Here is a 20,597-nt window from a genome sequence, read left to right on the forward strand (position 1 = left end):
AACGCGCCTTGCAGCTCGGACGCTGCCACGTCGCTGTTATCGCTAGCATGGTGGCGGCTTTGATTAATGCTGTTTCGGACCGGCGGTCATGGCAAAAAGTCCAAAAACTCAGACAGCGAAGGGTTCTCGCGTCCGAAATTTCAGATGTTCTTATACATTGACTATATATTATGCATTGGGGACGTGGTGGCGCTGCAAAGCCATCCGAATCATCAAGTGTCCGAACGTTGATCCTCGACAGTACACTGGCAACTCCTCCAGCGGGCGACACAGCGTCAAAAAGGATTTGTTACGATTCCCCTGTTACTCGAGCCAGCATTACCACGACTTTCGTTCCCTTTTAACAAAATTTCTGCTCATTTTTCCTGATAGAAGCACAAATTCCCCTAGTCTTCCCCAGGTATTTCCAGACTATTCAAAATCCCAGAGAATTCCAGGTTTTCCCGGTTGGTAGACACCCTGCATATACTGTGCCGAGGAAAGCGTATGTCGCCTTGAAAAAGACAAGTCTACTTGTTGAAACATTGTCTCCGGCTTTCACCTTGTTCTTGTTTTGCTCATAGTCTTCACAGTCTTGAATTTCCATCTTCCACCTTCCCCATGTATTCCCAAGAACATGGTAGGAGTTCAACTAATCTATCAAAACAGCACGTTCCACTGTATCTTATGCTTTAGCAATGTCTAGAGTCAGTAGGACAGTGTATTGCTCATGGCATCATGTGAATTGTAGGCAACTTTTTAAATCGACAAGGTCCAGATAGAGCAGCCAGCCCTGAATAAAATTTGACAAGTAGTAAGAAGTGACTTCTCATTATTAAAGACAGTGATGTGGAGTTGAAGCATGCCTTCATATAATTTTAATAAAATGGGCGTCAGTGCAATGGGCATAATGTTTCCAAAGTGATACCCTCCATTTGCTTCTAAATAATATAACTTTAGAACAAATATGTACAACAAATATTCCATTATATGTTGTTTCCATGTTAGTTTCATCAAGGTTTCCCTGTATGTATTATGCACAGATGCCTGTGCAAAGAAGAAATGCTTGTGACAAGAGGCTATGAGAAAGACCAAAACATTGCAAATACACAACTAGAAAGTCGGCATAAAAAACTTTATTACAGACGAAAATAGTATGCCTTCTTTAGCATACTCTTGTGCTGCAAAAGATAATTGGATAATGTACACTCCCATGTGTGCCATGTTTCACACTTGTAATTTTTATTGCCGTTTTGTAAACTTGTTAGATATAAATTTAATTAAAAGCCAACTCATTAAGAAAATGTTTGAGTAGCAAAAAAAAAAGGCTTTATTTCACTGAAAAAAAAATAAAGATAAAGAATGCTCTTCTTGGCATAACAAATATATTTGGAAGCAGTAGGAACACAGTAAATGAACATCATTGCTAGTAAGTTAAAACTGAAAAGGACTGAGGTGCGAATTTTTTCTTGAGCTCTTAGATAAGCAACATTTTATCATAAGCTAGTACCGTGTGGACTAGGAGACCAATTCCTGCGATGAAAAAGTAACATGTGCAGAAACATATCTAATTTTGACATGTAGGGCTGTTAACATTCAAATGATTGTTGTCAACGGAAATGAAATACTGGAACAATTTGAAACTATTGTCTCAGAGAAAGTTGTGAGGATAGGATTTATACAAGACATTTCCCATAAAAATAAAATGTCTCAGATGGAACCGTACCCAGAATCCTGTTTCATATGCTGCCTTTGGATGATTGACTTTCAGTTTCAATACCAATGTTCACAAAATTGCACATACGCAAGCATCTATCAACAATGTGCAACTACGCATAACGCTTCAGCACTCGGCTACAATAAGAAATGATACTGACGCCAAGGTACAACCTGGTTGTCGGTTGTATTGTGTGTTAATATGTAATAAAATTTACATGCCGATAACAGAATTTATGTTGTACCCTCTCGGTTTCAGCTCTGCCTTCACATGAATGACTCCCCATGACTCCCCATGACTACCTCTCAGTTTGCCAATATTAACTACACTGCATTCCTTAAGTTGGCACGTCAAGTGGAAGTGGTAATAATGATTCAGCCCTCGGTCACAAAGGAAACAGTTTAAACATTGAGCTGCAACGGAGACTGCACAATGTGCAAAATAAGTAAAATAATGTGTTTACAATGAATCGAAATCCATTTTCAATTCCCCCTTACATGAATGACTGTGGTGTCAAAGAAGATCTCAAGTGTGTTGAGTGGCATCCCTGCCCTTGTCACTGGTTTGTTTGAGAGCACGGAATGCTCTGGGTGGATAATAGTACATCTGCTGGGCGGAAGACTTCAGCTGCCACCCTGAAGCACGCAGCTCGATTAGCTCCAGCAGGACTTTGCGTGAGTGCGCCGATGTAGTTGATTCGATGAAGGCATCGCGCAGTCGTCTCATCAGCACAAGCATCAGGTGTGGTTCAGCCTGCTCCATGGTCTTGCCGGCAGCCATCATTGCTGACTTCAGGCACTCCATCTGTGGACACAGGGTGAAAGTACAGCTGGATTACAGGCATGAAAAGGTGCTTTTGAACCCTCCCCAACTTTCCTGACCATGGGTGCTGCTGTCTTGCAGAACTGTTTGCAATTATAATAAAATAGATTCATTATGTGTCCAAACGTGGGACTGAAATTTGGTCGCCCAACAAAGCCGCACGATGCTCTAACCATTAGGCCACAATCGCATGTATCGTGCCAAAACCACCTAGCGTTTTGAGATAATCGCCGCATGTGTCACATTGCATAGCACAAGTATGCGAAAGCACATGCACATATGCCACTTTCTTTTATGTCAAAGAGACGGGAATGAAACGGCCAATTTTATAGCATTATATTAACTGTTTCATTAAAGCTTCACTTCACATATATCCCAAGATGCGAGTTAGATCTTTACATCTTTTAGATACCGTATTTATTCTAATCCAGGACAATAGCTTTTTCAAATAATCATATACCAAACTCTAGAGTTGGCTTAGATTTGAGGATTTTAATAAGCACGCCACTTTGTAATTGAAAATGATAAATATGGTGCATAGCTAGCGTCATCCATAAAAGTCAGTATCACAGCCGCTACTACCTGCGCCAGTAGCCAACCAAAATACACGAGCGATGTCACCATTTTGACCTGTGTTGTATCGGTATGGTGGATAAGTATCGGCGTGCACCGTGGCGTTATCATAATGGGCACCCTGCAAAATGAATTTTGCCTGTACATGTCACGCCACCTGGCAGCAGCGGTGAGCACCCGCGGATAGGCCCTCACCTTCGTTTCACCATTGTCCGTGGTGCACTTAGGCCCACCTGAAAGCCTGCTTTTCCAAATTTCCAATGGATTCACCGTGGCCTTTTGGCACCTCCTCCGTGAGAAGTGTGAACAAAAAGAACAAGCGCAGATACTGCTGCGTTAAGGATTGTCACAACCGCGAAGGGGATGTTGGCATCAAATTGTACCGCTTCCCTTCAAAACCGGGAGTAGCAACTCGGTGGCTCAAGTGGATGGTCGCGGTTTGTGTTGGTCTTGAGAATTTCTGCTAAACGAACTAAGACGTAAATGCAAAAAAAAAAAAAAAAAAAACAGCAGCGGCATCCATAAAAACACACAATAAAGTGTCAACTGCATAAAACCGCGTGAACTGATTCCCGCTTTTGTAAATTAGTTTAGATAGTTTAGCTTGTCTTGGTCCAAAACAAGCGTGCAGTGGTTGTTATGTGTCAAATCTAGCTTCGTAAGCGCTCCGTGCTGGAGCTTTGTACACACTGTGCTTCTTCCTGCACCAAGATCAAGACGCGACTGCTGGAACCGGGCTCATTCGTGCCGGCTTTCTCTTGCTTAGAACACCAGAACTAAGGTTGAAGTACACTGCTGCACACATCAAGTATTCGAAAATTAGCATTTCTCTTGCTTAACTAGTGCATATTTGTTCAGTCTTTGGGTTGTTTAGTCTCGGCTGATTGCTATCTAATATGCTTCAGCGGTAATGCCCTCTCACATTCAAGCCCGAACGACAATGCTAGAATATGCTCGAGGCACTTTGTCAATGGAGAAAAAAAAGCACTTGCCTGCCATTTAGCGAAAACCACTAAAATTCTGACGTGCAAGGTATGCTCCAAGTAATGAAGCTACAAATGACAGTTGAAAAACGTCCACGACTGTATTTGCTCACTTATGTGGCATAAAATAATGATTTGTTAACTTACTTCGAGTTCGACGTCGTAAGCATGCTTGCTTTGTTGTGACAAACACTTCACGACTTGCAGTGGTTGCTTAGTGGCTGTGGTGTTGGGCTGCTAAGCACAAGGTTGCGGGATCAAATACGAGCCAAGGTGGCCGAATTTCGATGGGGGCGAAATGCGCAAACACCCGAGTACTTAGATTCAGGTCCGCATTAAAGAACCCCAGGTGGTCCAAATTATTCCAGAGTCTCCCACTACGGCATGCCTTATAACCAGATCGTGGTTCTGGCACCTAAAAGCCCCTAATTTAATTTAAGCACCTCACTGCGATGTCCGTGCTGCTTACTTCTTCGACACAATATGGATCGTTGTATAGTTGTAAATTTGACGTCCTTTCTCAAGCGTCAGTGGTCCAAAACGGGCTTCAATGTTTTTGATTGCCTCAAAACCGCAATTTAGGACGACCAACATGTTTCAAACGAGCGCTGCAAAAGCTTGCCTCCGTAGCAGTGGCTACCTCGATGTTTCGTGGAACTGACATAGTGGCGCTGACGGCTGCACCGCCTCACCATTGATGGTAGCCAATGGCACAAACAAGCGATGCCACAAAGGAAAAGTTGTGCTAGCCACAGAGGTATTGTCAAACGTTCAAGCCACATGGGACTTCAGCATCGATGAGAAAAATGTCCGTCGTGGGAGGGGGCAACGGGAGACAACTTTCACGTGTGCCGCAACGAGGAGATGATAGCGATAAGAAAGCGCGATAACAGAGAGGAGCTGTTTACCGAGATCGCACTGCGTTTCGATGCGTACAAGCCCTGCCGCACTGTCTGCGCATGCGTGGGTGCACAGACGCAAGTTTGTGCATGTCAGCAAGCATACGAGGCTAGCAGCGATGATTATGCAGAGTGAGCTGGGCATGTTCATATTAAATAAATACTGTTTTCATTTTGTGAATGCTGTCCTCACTTTTTTGTTCGGCTTACAACCGAGGCAAGTTTTTTTATTATTTCTGGCTTCGGACATTCAGGGGTCGGCTTAATTGGGGCTGGCCTAGATTCGAGTAAATACGGTAGTGTAATCAAACCTCATATAATGAAATCAACGAAAAGAAGGGGAACCGAGGGGCCCGACATTTCATTCTTAGTCATAACCATATAAAGTCAAGGAAAGCATAGGGGAAATTATTTGTAGTTATTTTAATTATTTAGTTATTAAGTTTTTAAACATTTAATGAAAACGGATGAAAAAACAACTTTCCGGCAGTTGGAGCCAAACTCGCCACCTCCACTTCACATGTGTTGCACAACCAATTATGCTACGGCAGTGGCTGTTCCCACGTTTTATTTTTAGGCATTTGTGTATGTTTCTTAGATGTAAGTCATAGCTGACAAGAAAATACCTTTGTTGTATCCAATATTTGTTGTAAGCATACATACATTTGTTATGTAATATTATCAGTGAAGAAAATTTTAGTTTGCATAGTGATATCCAATAATTTGTTATATTCGTACGGTACATTACACAGTCAAACCTTAATACAAAATGGATACAATGAATTATCAAATTAGACAGTAAATCTAAAATGTTTCTTGGCAATGTCAATACGTAAGAAATACATGCTTATAATGAATATTAGACTTAACGATGGCATTTTGTCATTTGCTGTGACTTCAGTTTAATGAGGTTCGATTGTACATGAAGAAAAAAAAAGAAAATTTACAATAAAAGAAGTTGTAAAGATAGAAAATAGGTGTACACAGCTATACAAGACAACATCAAATACATTAAAGTAGTTTGTGTCCCTGGTCACATATTGTTCCTTTAGAATTAAATGATGCCATTATGCCCACGAAGACTTCTTGTAACTTTACGATACTAACATGAAAGTCCCACTGGTATCTGAATTATACAGCCATGCAAAGGACAGTGCCACGCTTTTGCCCTGAAGCTGTTGCTTGGGCCACTGCTGGCACTTCCAATAGAACATGCCATGCCTCTAGACAACATCAGATCAGTGATCTCTGTAATCAATTACTTCGTGAAGCAGTGCGTGCAGAAAAATTTAAGCGATCATATAAGCTAAATATATAAGCACAGCCAGAACAAAGTTGGGTTTGATTCAGCACATCTAGTTTACTTCAATTACAGTCGAACTCGGCAATATCGAACTTACAAAAAAATGCCTATCGGTTCGATATAGGGCATAATTCGATATAAGCCTGCTAAAGAAGTGGACATTATAAAAGCACATACCATTTATAAAACCACTTTATTAATGAACCTAGCTTAGTTTTGCATGAAATAGTCCTGCATTTTGTTCTGCTTGGGCAATTTCGCTGCCTGCAATGCACGCACTTCTCCACATTGTCTAAAGAGTCGGAGTGGCTGAGGCTGCAACCTTCCACATTCGCACAGAAGCACCGGACTAGTGTGAGTGCACCAATCACCTCAGAGGATGTTGGTAAAGGACCATCATTGCTTTCCTCGTTGTGCCCACTTTCACTTGTACTCGGTACGATGCTTTAGCCCTAATCTCCCCCTTATTCAACATTGTGCTGAGAATGCTCCTCAGAATCTTGCACGCTACGGGGTCATACGACTTCTCACCGCGTTTGACCCGATTTATGATTTCAAGCTTCATGGCCAAAATCAAATTCTGCCGCTTCATCACGGCAACACTGTGGGAGAAGGTCCACAAGGCGCAAAAACAATGAACCACAAAAGCAGCGAGACAACCTGCACTTGCGCCATCTTGCACGACGAGGGCGCAAAAGCCTCTGACTGGCTGTCTGAGCAAGCGCTGCGGGCAGGCCAGGATAATTTTTTGCAGGGTGGTGTCGACAGCTCGCCCGACGCAGCGCGGTCATGGTTTGGAGAGCGGTTGGATGGCGCCGTGCCGATGGGTTTCCCCGCCGCCGAGAGGGAAAGCCAACTTCTGGGGGCACTTTTGTACTGCTTGTTCGATATATCGGGAGTCGCCACTATTTTTGTTTGATGTAAGCATAATTTTTGCTACATATACTCATTGTAACTATACCGTGTTCAGAAATTGTTCGATATACAGAATAATTCGATTAAACAGGTTCGATACAGTCGGGTTCAACTGTAGCAAGGGGCGCGACATTTACAGTGATGTGGACTGCACAATAAAGGATACCCTGGCCCTGTAGACTTCATTTTAGAAACGGTTGATGGATAGTCATCTTGAACTCCTTGCCCAAACTCACAGTCATTCAACTGATGCCTCGAGTAGTCCTTTTGTTTTTAGAAAATGCATGTAACTGTACATTGTGCAAGGCCAGCTACAACAGCTCAATGAGCACATAATGTAATATATTTAAATCTGAGAGGAGCACATTTTACTTGCTTTCATGTGTCATTTGAGCTCCACTATCAATGAGAAACATGGTTATGGTAAAATAGAACAGTGAACCTTCTAAAGTTAACGCTTCTGTATTAGCAAGCCAACCAGTCTGCTTGGTTATAAGTACACTTGACTGGTCGCCCCAATCCTCTGGCTCGGAGTGCATCATGCGCTTGCTTGAAATTGAAGTAAGTGGGCCCTCACACAAGCTGAATGTTTGCCATGCGCTCAGAGTGGGCACAGTAGGCTAATGTACTAATGCGTTAGGGACCTTTCCTCCATTGTAGGCCAAATGAATCTGCGGCCTAAATGCGTAGCTGGATCACACAAGAAAAAAGTTTAAAAGCAGCACTACAATGCTCTACCGGCCTCCTCTCTGTAAAAGAATATGGTCTGGCTTCGAAACTTCAGGTACTTTTGAGTAGTATCCAACTCAGTCCTATCGTTCAGTTATTCCCAATCAGATAGACATCTGTCGAATGTTCACCTCTAATTACTTTTCACTGTTTTGTGAAACTCAAATTTGGGTTGCTGTTTTCATGGATATTTCAGTGCTCATCACTTCTGTATCCGACTGCTCACTCGATTTCTTTGAAACATGCTATATAAAAGGCCACATTAGAGTGGGTTCACTTCAAGGACTCCCTTCTCCATTTGCTCACCTATGGACAATAAACGACATCTTCCTCTCTCTACATGGCTGCCAAACTAAACATAGTGTCATATGTGAAAGTTGCACCAGAGCCATCTCTGAGCAGACACAGGGAGCTTGACTGTCGCAAGCCCGAATGAGGCACTTGGGATGATGCAGCAGTTTAGGCTAATAGAAAGCGACGAGTAGTGATGCAACCAAAACTTGGCCATATCTCGAAGGCCATCCTGCTTAAAAGCCAGAGCGTAATTCGAGACTGAGGAGGGCGAATGAAATGATACAGGCAAATGTAGATGAGACACGCGATTTTGAACAGTCGAATGCACCGTAATTCAGAAGACACAAAAAATGAAAGGCAGATGGCGACACCACATATCTCGAAGTTCCCATGCTAGATTGCTGTGACACATCATGAACTTTGCAGCATCTGCTAAATTAGTACAGTCAACTTCTGCTAATTCGACCCTGATGGGACCAATGAAACTGATCTATCTCGTGGGTCGAACTAAACAAGATAAAGAAATGCTGTATTAAGATGCTGATTCATTAGGCAGCATTTGCCTAATTCTAACACGCCCCCTAATCAAATGTGCATTGCCATTTTGTATGTGTCCAAAGTAGAAAACCGATGCAGAAATGACCTTAGAGCTTCTAAACAAAGCAGAAATTAATCTAACGCGTGCCCGATTTTTAGCAAGAAAGATGGGCGCAGGCAGGGGTCTAATGGCACAATGGTGGCCGGTTTCCTGAAGTCAACTTTGCCACAGCACGTCCATGTTATAAGAATGCTGCAAAGGCAGTTTTGGTTTTGTGTTCTATAGCACAGCAAAGGCACTTTTTGGTCCAGTTTCCTTTAAAAAAAAAAGATGTGCATTAGAATAGGGTAAATACCATAATCGGACATTGTGAACTAAGACTATTGCTTGAAAATCTTCCTAAGGCAAGCCCAAAATAAGTGTTTTCGACAGGATATTTATTTTGACATGCATTCAACACATTTACTGTCCCCTAAGCTCCACCCAGACAGGCGCTGCTGCTAAAAGGGTCGCGATTGGGATCAGCACTGCATAGGGCTCGGGAATGTGTGTGCCGAATGGTCAAGTTCGAATTATCCGGCGAAAAGCAATTTTAAGATTGAAATACCAAAGTTGGGGCACATATCGATGCGTTGGCACTGGCCGAGACCTTCGATAACAACTGAATTGACTGAAAAATCAAATTAACTGGAGTTGAATTAATGGAAGTATACTGGAAGAATGGATTACAATGGAAGAATAAACTACACCACATTGTAAAGAAACAAGAGTGCTCAACCTAAAAAGTTTTGAAATCTTTTTTTGCTCCAAAACAGGCCAAATATGAAAAAATATACTTCAAAATTTGTGACGTCAAGGTGTGACGTAACGGTGCATCAGCTTCAGCACAAAATTCAAGAAAGGGAACATTAGGCATTAATTTTCTCCAGTGATAAATAGTTGTTTCAGATGCATGAAAATATAATTTTGAATGAATACAATGCTAGCATTAATAATTTTGTGTTCAATGTGCTTTTAACCAGTAATGTCAGAATACGAATGCCCTCGGCTTGCGAAGAGCTATGTTCACTTTTCAGCTCACAAGCCCACCTCGTCATGGATATTTTGCCACTTTTGAATGGCCCACCAACAGAAACTGTCAGAGGTCGTGCTTCCTTTCACAACATAGAAGGCAGTAGCTGTTCTATCATCAATGCTCTTTCAAGTCAGATTTTTCACTGTAGGTGGCAGCAGGTAATCCTTATGCACCGAACTGGCGTAGCCAGAAATTTCGTTCAGGGGGGGCTCACATTCCAGCTCGGCCTGCTCCTTATAGAATTTGTCGAGGGATCAAACACATGAATAATAACTGCACTGTCATTGCCAAAGATGCCAAGACAAAGATGCAAAGACTGTCAAGACATATAGAACAGGGGCGTAACCAGGGGGGGGGGGGGGGCTTATGGGGCTTCAGCCCCCCCCCCCCCCCCCCGAAATTTTTTCGTGCTGTCCATGCACCGCCGACCAAAGCAACCCCCGGCGCCGGAAATCATTCTGGATTTTGTCTAGAACGTCTTTTTCACGCTCGAAAATCCATTTCACCGCAAAAATTGCGAACTCGGGCTGGAATTCGCGGCAACGCCCATGCACCGGGAGTCACATAACGCAAGCAGCCCCATCCGAGCACAGTTTCAAGGACGTTTTGATGGCGAACGGGCTCGCCGCATCATCTCGCGGAGGCTGCGGAATCTACACTCTATCATGGAATCTGCGGAGCACGTTGGTCAATTCGGAAACATTATGGGTATAAAGTTCTCATACACTTTTGACGTGAAAGGTGCATTGACATTTCCAAATGTGTGCTTTAGATCTTCAATTGTGGAACTTTGTAAGTTTAATGTTCCCATAAATGTTTGACGCCAAAGGTTCATTAGCTTTTCCAAAGTCGTACATTGGGCCATACAACGAGACAAGTCAAATGAACACACTATCAGACAAGTTGACAAAGCCCGCAGCGAGGCCTGATGAGACGAAGCGTTGTGCATTCGTGCCGTTATGTCACATAAAAAAGAACATCAACATTTTTTTTTCACCTGCGCCAAAGCATCCAGTGAAAACACTAAAGCCAGCCAAGGTAACTACGTTCTTATTTATTTTTTCTAATTTGACTTTTAATCGCGAGGACACATTGAGCCTCTTCAATGTTTTTGTTCTCGCTCCCCTACCCACGGGCTGCCAGAGCCAGCCAGAGCGCGTGCGTTTTTCTCATGTTGCCTGGACCACCGCGCGGCACACCTCGGTGCGCGTTCGGTTTTCTCTGGCCGAGTGCATTTTCGCCTGGCAGAGTTTTGGATGCTTTCTAGCTAGCAGATGAGAAAAAGAAACAATGGTCGCTCGCCGCCATCACTATGCGTACTCGACTGATTCCACCGCGTTCGCTTGAGCGCAAGCTTTCCAGAAAATCTTGTCTCGCCGGTGTAGGATACCGAGCAGTATGCGCATGGTTCTTGGTGGACCAAGCGTCTCGTGTTTTCTTCGATATTCCTTTAATAGCCACATTAGTTGCCCAAAGTAAGCTTTCGGTTGTGACCAACATGCTTTCCTTTGCGCTTTTTTTTCATTACGGACGGTGCCCCCACCCCACAAAAGGAAAAAAAAATGTTGCGGCGCAGCGAATTGTCGCATGGTGAAATTTCTATTTTGTTACTTCTTTTGCGGAAAGTAATCGGTCATGGGACGCTTCAGTTGCCGGACACTCTTATTATATTATTGCCATAGCAATTATATGGACACTCTAGGCGCATTCCTGCCGTCGCCGTCATGTTCCGCATAAAGTCCAAGGGTGATAACATCGTTACCGCGCGCCGCATGCTGTATGTGCGAGTGAAAGCGTAGGGGGGAGGTGGAATGGGTCAGCCAACGATGGTGACTCAGTCTTGTGTGCCCAACGGAGAAAAGCGGGGAGCAAGCGCGCCGCTTTCCATCGCGCACAATACATTGGGAGGAATGGATGGAATGGGGGAGGGATCTAGGATTCTGTGAATCTGTGATTGTGCAACATGTTTATTTGCCTTGTTTGACCCATTATATACCATGACTTTTTCTTAGATACGTAAATTTATTGGAGACTTATACGTATGTTTAGGTATCTTGTTGCGAGGTTTTGTGCATACGTGCAGTGAACTTTGTTTCCAGTGGCACTTTTTTGCCCTTTATCAAGCTGTATCTTCGCATTTATATATTCCATTGTATCTTTGCATTTCTAATGTACAAGGGCGAGTCAAATGAAAGTGAGCCTACCAACCCTCAATTATGGTTTTGTTCATTATCTGCAAGGCCTGCGTGTAGCACCCAGGCGTCTGTCATTTACAAAAGTGGCACGCAGGTGTGAGGATAAATGTTCTTTAATGCGCTCATACATTGCGTTGAACATGGTTACGTGACGTAATGGACGCTGCAGAAGTTGAGCAGTGTGGTGCCATGAGGTTTTTGATATGCTGAAGATGTATCCCAAAAAGAAATTAGTCACCATATGGCTGCCGTGTACATTGCACATTGGATTTCATTGGCCACTGTGAAGCGTTAGAACAAACGGTTCAAAGAAGGACGTGAAAGTTGCAAGGACGATCCCAGACCGGACCAAAGCCATCGTGCAATCACCCCTAACAAAATTGCAAAGGTGGATGAGCTGATGACACAAGAACGGAGGATAGGCATCGATGAACTGGCAGAGGGTGTGAACATCAGTCACGGTTCGGTTCATCATCACCGTTCACGGCATAATTCATGAACATCTCAGTTATCGGCTCTTGTGTGCGCGATGGATGCCCAAGATTTTGAACAACCGCCAGAATACGGAGAAGTTCGGCGCTACCTTTACTCATCTGATCTGGTACCACAATAAGGGTGACCATTTCTTGTCTGCAATTGTGATCATAGACCAACCATCATGCCACTACTACGAGCCTGAAACACGACGTCAAAGCTTACAATGGAAACATTCGAATTCACCACCCCCAAAGAAAGCAAAGGCCGTCATTTCCACCGGAAAGGCATTGTTGACTTTTATTTTTCGATCGTCAGGGGCCATTACTGATAGAATTTGCTAAATCTTGAGAGGCTATCAATTGTTTCCGATATTGTGAAACACCGGATCGGCTGCATGTCGCAATCAAGAACAAACTACGTGAAAAATTGACGAATGGGGTCATCTTGTTCCACGACAATGCCCGTCCCCACGTCGCTGATGTGGTTAATAAAAAACTGGCAAAGTTCAAGCGGGAAACGCTGCAACATCCGCCACACAGCTGAGACCTGTCGCCTTGAGACTTCCACATTTTGGGGCAACCGGCAAAACAGCTCAAGGGAACCAGATTCGTCTCGGACGATGACGTGAAAGTCAGTTGCAGACGTTTTGAAGCAACAACCCAAGGAGCTTTATGAGACGCGAATTATGCGACTCGTTAGCCAATGGGACAAATGTCTAAATGCTCATGGAGGCTACTTTTAAATAAAGCACCCCGTTTGTCATATATTCGCACTGGCTAACTTTCATTTGACTCGCCCTCGTATATTCTGCAGAACTCCTGCTTTTTATGCGTGCTCTCTGTTGCGACTAAAATTTCGATGTAATTACTTACGATAACGACCGGTGACAGCTGCTTCTGCGTAATACATTGGAACAAATGACACCGTCATTGACATTTTTCACTGGCCGTTGCATATGTACAAGAATGTAAACAAGGATCTTGAATGACAAAGTTTCATTAACATATTTGTCCTCAACTTGTTCATTTCATGGCCTTTACATTTTTCATATCAGCGGCATGCACTGCTTTGCTGGTTTCGAACTGATGTAGCTCTAAAGTTCGTGTGATATTTTCTTTACTTACTAAATAGACAAAAAACATAGAAGCATTGACATCAGTTATGTTGGGCACAATTTTTGGCACATACGAGTATAATATTTTATGAAAAAATACATATTTCACTTGTATTGACAGTGCGTAGTGTTCAAGAATTCGTTTGCAGCATTTTTGGCAATGGCAATGCAGTTATTATTCATGTCTTTAATCCCTAGGCAAATTGTTTAAGAGGAAGCTTTAGCTTGGGCCCAACTCCGACGCGGCCTATTCAGATACATGTAAAGCGCAGAAATGCTTTTTTCAGATAACTCCTGAATCACTTTTAATGAAATTTGTTGTATTTGAGAGCGTAAGTTAAACCCTAGTGTCTGTTGGAAGCGGAATTTCGATTTAGGGCCTGAACTTTGTTTAAAATAGTTTGAAAAATTCGAAACTTCAAAAAAAAAAAAAAAAAAAGGGAAGCACAAAGTTTACAAATTAATAGCTCTGCATCAAGAACAGATATCGCGGTTCTGTAAATGGCATCCATTACGCCATTCAAAGAGGACAAATTCGATATGTCTATTTGTATCTTATGTGAATTGGTTATGTTATGTACAAGGGTTCTGCAAAAGCCGCATTTCCATAATGCTTAATTTCTTGAGACTCATGTGTAACATCACTTTCGTCCACTGTAGATGTACTATTGTGTGCAATTCACAGAATTGTGATATCATTTTCATTGCCTATTTATAGAGTTGTAAACTTCACTGTTTCGTTTTCTGAAAATTTTCGATTTTTGCCACTTTTCAATAATATATTGACGACATAAATCGAAAATTCAAACAAGCAATCACTAGAATTTAGGTTTTTCTTTTAAATGCAACAAACCTCATCAAATTTGGTGAAGTGGTTGCCGAGAAAAACGAATTCTCCTTCTACATATATTTAGATAGGAGCATCCGACCTAATGTTTCCTCTTAGGAGGAAGCCGAGCTGCATTGTGAGCCCCCCCTCGAACGAAATTTCTGGCTACACCGCTGATATAGAATATGTATTTTTTCAAAAATTGTGCCAGAAATAACTGATATCAATGCTTCCACCTTTTTTGTCTACTTAATAAGCAAAGAAAATATCACACGAACTTTAGAACTGTATCAGTTCAAAACCAGCTAAGCAGTGCATGAAGCTGATATGAAAAACTTGAAGGCCATGAAATTAACAAATTGAGGACACACATTTATTGAAACTTTGTAATTCAAGCACCTTGCTTATACGAGGGGAAGTCAAAAAGTAAAAGGACTTTTGAGAAAAGGTACATTTATTTTAATGATAGAAAACTCACACATACATTATTTTTCTACATAACCTACTTGCACTTCAACCCAATTTGCCCAACATTTCACAAGTTTTTTTTTTATTCCGTCGGAAAAAAATCTTTTTTTGTTGCACCTGTAACTAATTTTGCACCACATCAATGACTTCTGCATCGGCTACAAATCCTCTTCCCCTGAGCGCTTCCTTCAATGGTCCAAACATATGAAAATCGATTGGAGCCAGGTCTGGACTGTGTGGCGGGTGTTCCAGCAATTCGACTGCCAACTTGTTCCTTTCTTGTTTCGGCCGTCCATTTGGCAGAATGTTGCCAAGCGTTATCTTGCTGTAGGATGACACCCTTTCGCAGTTTTCCACTAGGTTTGGATCTGATTGCAGGTTTCAGTTTAGTTCGCAACCCATCACAATAGTTCTAACCGTTCACAGTTTCGCCTCTTGGGGTGAAATGATCGGCTACCACACCTTCCGTGTCCCAGAATAGTGTTAGCATAATCTTACCAGCTGATGGTCGATGTTTAAATTTCTTAACTTCTGGTGATGATGAGTGTCGCCAAACCACGCTCGCAGCCTTAGTTCCGGTTCGGGATGATGTACCCAAGTTTTATATACAATAACAATTGCATCTCCCTCGCGACGGTAACGAGCCGAATGTTTGCGAGAGTTGTCCAACCTTTCTGCCTTATGCTGCGCTGACAATTATTTTGGAGCCCACCTTGCACACACTTTCCGAAAGTTTAGCCTGTCATGTAAGATGGAATGCGCTCAACCATGACTGATACGTTAAGTATTAGCGATTTCATCCACTGTGATACGTGTGTTTTCCATCACCATACCCTCAACGACTTTCAAATTGTCCTCAGTTTTTGATGTCGATGGCCTGCCCGATTTTTCCTCGTCACATAAAGAAGTTCTTCCCTGTTTGAAACGCTCTATTCATTCGTAGCTCTTGCTTTGTGATAAAAAACTGTCATCAATACTGCACTCGCATTCGACGAATAATTTCCGCAGATTTAACAACTTCTGCAAACAAAGAACGAATCACTGCCCTCACTTCCCCCGTGGTGCAGATTGACAATGGAGCTGCCATGTTCAACGGTCTGCTACACTCTAACGACTAACTCGGAAATAAGAGTGACACGTTCCATTGAAGTGTTGTAGAGTGCTGGATACTGGCAGTGATACCAAACCCTAGTGCGAGAAATTGTAAGTCCCTTTACTTTTTGACTTCAACTCATATTTTTGTACATATGCAATGGCCATGGAAAAATCTCAATGACACTGTCCTTTGTTCCAATGTATTGCGAGTAATTGCACTAAAATTAAAGTCACAACAGAGAGCACATATAGAAAGGAGTTCTGCAAAATATACATTAGAAATGCAAAGATACAATGGAACAAACAAATGTGAAAATACAGCTTGATAAAGGGCAAAAAAGTCTCACTGGAAACAAAGTTCAGTGTATGTATACACAAAACCTTGCAACAAGATATTTAAATATATGTATAAGTCTCCAATAAACCTATGTATCTAAGCAAAAGCCACTATATTTAATGTGTCAAACAAGGCAAATAAACATGTTGCGCAATCGCAGATTCACAGATCAGAGAATCATTATGCCCCCCCCCCCCCCTCCCCCTCCCTCCACACTCCCAGATGCATTGCGATCGTTAAAGGGCCCTAGAAATGGTTTGGGCAAATTTTATAGACGCGTAGGGTACAGCTAAAGTTAATCATTCACACCACAATTTGTGTGAAGCATCTCATATTAAGAGAGCTACGAACGATTACAAGTTACCTTCCTCCATAGTCATGCATCTTCTCCTGAACTCATTCGCCGAGTGATCAGGGCTAAGCTCCGCCTCCACTGGCTCTTCGTCATGATGGCACATCGTGTCGTTGACTTCCGGTTCTCTAGGAGCGCACGCGCGAAGCCTCTTCAAACTCTCCACCAGCTGCTTGGCAGTCAACCCCAAGCGAGAGCTATCGAAGCGGCATGCTCCCTCACGGGTTGCAGAATCAAGCACCTTTCCTTTCTTTAGATCACTATCATCCTCATCTATCGAAGCAGCGTACATTGGGAGCATTCTGTCTCAGCGCCGAATATGTCTGGCATTCTGGTAACCACAGGCGAGCTGGGCATTTCAACGGATGGCTGGAGGCATAAACTCAAGCTGATGAAGGAATTTTAGCGTAGACGTACGTGAGTGGCCTGATCGGTCTGCACGGTCCAGCCACCTGTTGACGCAGAGCTTAACCAGCCAAACAAAGCGCTAATATTGCTCTAACCAAGTGTAAAACATTTCAAACATTTACAAAAACAATGTGTTGATGATTACACTCCTGCAAAAAGTTTACACCAGCAGCGAAGAAGAATACATTTCGTTACTGTTACTGTGTGTGGTTGAGCTCTGTGCCACCAGGTGGCTGCACCATGCAGACCATTCACATTTGCACTTCTGCTCATCCTGTGAAATGGCAGGGTAAAATGGCCAGGCCCTGTCCCCTTGTGCTTGCGTTTACCTGAATACCGTACTCGCGAAATACTTTGCAGTAGTGATCCTCCAGTGTAAAGTGATGGCCACAAACGCGCAAATCCAGGTGCCGATCGGATAGCGGCAGTCCAATGCGCTGCAGCTAGTCCGCTCATCTGCTGCCTTGCAGAGGGACGTGATGTCGCAGCTTGACATATTGCCAGTCGCTACGTTTGCAGCCCACAATGCAACAAAGTCGAATCATGGTGCTGGCGAAAAGACTAAGACCGCCTCTGACCGCGGAGCTCTCGTCAAAATGGAGCACGTTGTAACACAAGCAGACGACGCTTGCTTGCTGTGTGCAGGAAGTGCTTAAGTGTAGCGAGAAATTGTTCTTGTGCATTCTCTTTCTGTTACTTTCCTTTTATAGAAACAATTTAACTAACATTCCAACTATTACGAACATTTGTTCACTATAAAGTTGAAAAAATTACTGATCACGCGCCCCGAGCAGCCAATCAGATAGCTCGCCCTACTACTGTCATTGGGGTAAATGATTTCAAACGGGTAGGGGTGGCTTAAAATTCAGCCGAACGATGTGCTGCAATTGGCAGCGATATACATTTTTAAAATCTTATAATAAATTATATGCTTTACGCAGAACACTTAGATGTGTCAATTGATGATCAGAAGGACCTACTCTAATGACTCGGTATGTTTGTAAAAAATTGTCAAAATTATTTGCAGGTCCCTTAACGGAGCCCGTGTCGAAGAAAATTTGGTGTTGGCGTCCGGTATCATTTCCGCAAAAAGATTTTTTGAACCACCCATACCCAGGCCATCTATGTGATGTAAGGAATTTACTGAACTAATTGAATTTCTCAAGCTAAAATACCTGGACAAATCGTAAACTACGACATACACACAGCCTAGACATGATAGCTCTCCGATTGTAATTTGATTGCACGAGAAAACATAATTCTGTTACGCGAAAACTAAAGGAAAGCCCTTTTCTAGCGTTTCTACAATTCACAGACAGGGTGCAGCGTCCACCATTTGTGAACGCCGGTGCACGGGTGTCTCAGGGCATGGAGTGGCGCGCCTGGTTCCTTGGAATACCTCCAGCTGGTGCTCGCCTCCGCCGCATCGCTGCCCACGTAAGAGGCCACGTTTCTACAGCAAAGCCCGCCTTCGTGCATAGCGTTCACGGCCAGCATTTCCCGTTAAACATTACGGTTACATGCACTCCAGTTGCCTCGAAGCGTTAGAAGCAGTCGGAGATCTTTGAATGCTATCGCATTTCATTCCTAAAGGCGAAGCTTAAACGTCTTCAAAATATTCTCCCATGCGGACACATGACTGAGCCACCATCGTCGGCTCACCCATCCCCCCTATCCCCCTACACTTTCACTCATGCATACACAATGTTATCGCCCTTGGAGTTTATACGCAACATGACAGTGATGGCAGGAATGCCCCTGGACTGTCTGTATAATTGCTATCGCAATAATGTAAGAGTATCCAGAAAATTAAGAGTCCCGTGGCCTAAAAGAACTAAAAACATCCAACTTTCACCATGCCACAATTTCCTGTGTCACAACAATGTCCTTTTTTTCTTTTGTGGGGTGGTGGCACCGAAATGAAAAAAAAAAACCCGGAGGAAGGCATGTTGGCCACAGTCGAATGCCTACTTTGTGCACCTAATGTGGCTACTGAAGAAATATTGAAGAAAACATGAGACGCTTGGTCCACAGATACCCATATGCATACTGCTGAGTATCCTACATCAGCAAGACAAAAGCCTTTCCAGAGAGGTTGCAATAACATCGAAGTGGAAGTGATGCCCTCAAGCGAACGCGTTGCAATCTGTCTTGTCCGCACAGTGATGGCTGCGAACGACCATTGTTTCCTTTTCTCATCTGTTAGCCAGAAAGCGTCCAAAACTCTGCCAAGCCAAAATCCACTTGGCCATAGAAAAACAAATGCGCACCAAAGTGCACCGCGCGGTGGTCAGGGCAACACGAGAAAAACACATGCGCTCTGGCTGGCTCTGGCAACCCGCGAGCAGCGAGAACAAGAAAATTGAAGAGGCTGAATGTGTCCTCGCGAATAAAAGTAAAAGCAGAAAAAATTAATAAAAAGCTTAGTTACCTTTGCTGACTTTAGTGTCCTGCCGTGGATGCTTTGGCGCAGGTGAAAATTTTGGTAGTCATTTCAGTGACATGACGGCACAAATGAACCAACACAACGCTTCGTCTCATTGGACCTTGCTGCGTGCTTTGTCAACTTGTCTGATAGTGTGTTGATTTAATTTGTCTCGTTGTATGGTTCGATGTACGGACCATACAACGAGCATTTCCAATGCACCTTTGGCATCAAATGTTTACGAGAACATTAAACCCACAAAGTTCCAGCATTGAAAATCTAAAGCATGACTTTGGAAATGTCAGTGCAGCTTTTGCAGCATCAAGAGTTTATGAGAACTTTATGCCCATAAAGTCTTGAAATTGAAGTCCATGTGCTCCGTAGATTCTGCGACCTTCGCGAGATGCCGTGACGAGCCCGCTCGCCATCAAAACCCTCTGAAACTGTGCTCGGATGGGGCTCCTTGCGTTATGTCACCAGTTCGCAATGTTCGCGCCGAAACATCTTTTCGAGCATGAAAAAGACATTCTAGACAAAACCCAGAATGATTTCCGGCGCCCGGGTTATTTTGCCGGCGGTGCATGACAGAAAAAAAAAAAGTGGGGGGGGGGGGGGGGTGCTGAAGCCCCATAAGCCCCCCCCCCCCCCCCCCCCCCCCTTCCCCAGCTACGCCCCTGGTAATGAGGTCACCCTGTTTGAATGTAAATTTCCTGAGGCTTCAGACAGATTGCATCTGTGTAGAGTGCCATGTTTTCAGTGCAACCATACCGCCGGTAGTCTCCAATAGTTTGCATGGCATCAATGGATTAATGTAGCAATTCAAAGCTACCTACACTTTATATTTCCACAAAGTTCCAAAGAGTGAAGTGGGTGGTTCACAAGATTAAATATAAAGCTGTTCTTTGATGTAGTACAAGCTTTACATAGATTCTTGTGTGTTTTAAACATGCCCTTGAAGCAATTACCATATTGATACCATTTACAACCAGAAGTTTTGTTTCAACTATTTGGTTGCACACACTTTCGGAATTCAGCAGCACAGCAGGTACGCTAAGAACCTATAGTAGTTC

General features: G+C 43.2%; 1 protein-coding gene across 8 annotated transcripts in view; it reads right to left on the reverse strand.

The window, feature by feature from the left end:
• Window positions 1-1,099: 1,099 nt before the first annotated feature.
• Window positions 1,100-20,597, reverse strand: part of LOC126516537 (MIF4G domain-containing protein A-like) — a 98,590-nt gene continuing 79,092 nt past the window's right edge. For all 8 annotated transcript variants that reach the window (XM_055063956.2, XM_055063954.2, XM_055063955.2 and 5 more), the window contains one exon: window positions 1,100-2,500. In XM_055063956.2, coding sequence (XP_054919931.1) covers window positions 2,222-2,500 — 279 coding nt within the window. In that variant the 3' untranslated portion in view covers window positions 1,100-2,221. The remainder of the gene's footprint in view (window positions 2,501-20,597) is intronic.

This window comes from Dermacentor andersoni, chromosome 1 (genome assembly GCF_023375885.2).
Source record: "Dermacentor andersoni chromosome 1, qqDerAnde1_hic_scaffold, whole genome shotgun sequence".
Lineage (NCBI taxonomy): Eukaryota > Metazoa > Arthropoda > Arachnida > Ixodida > Ixodidae > Dermacentor > Dermacentor andersoni.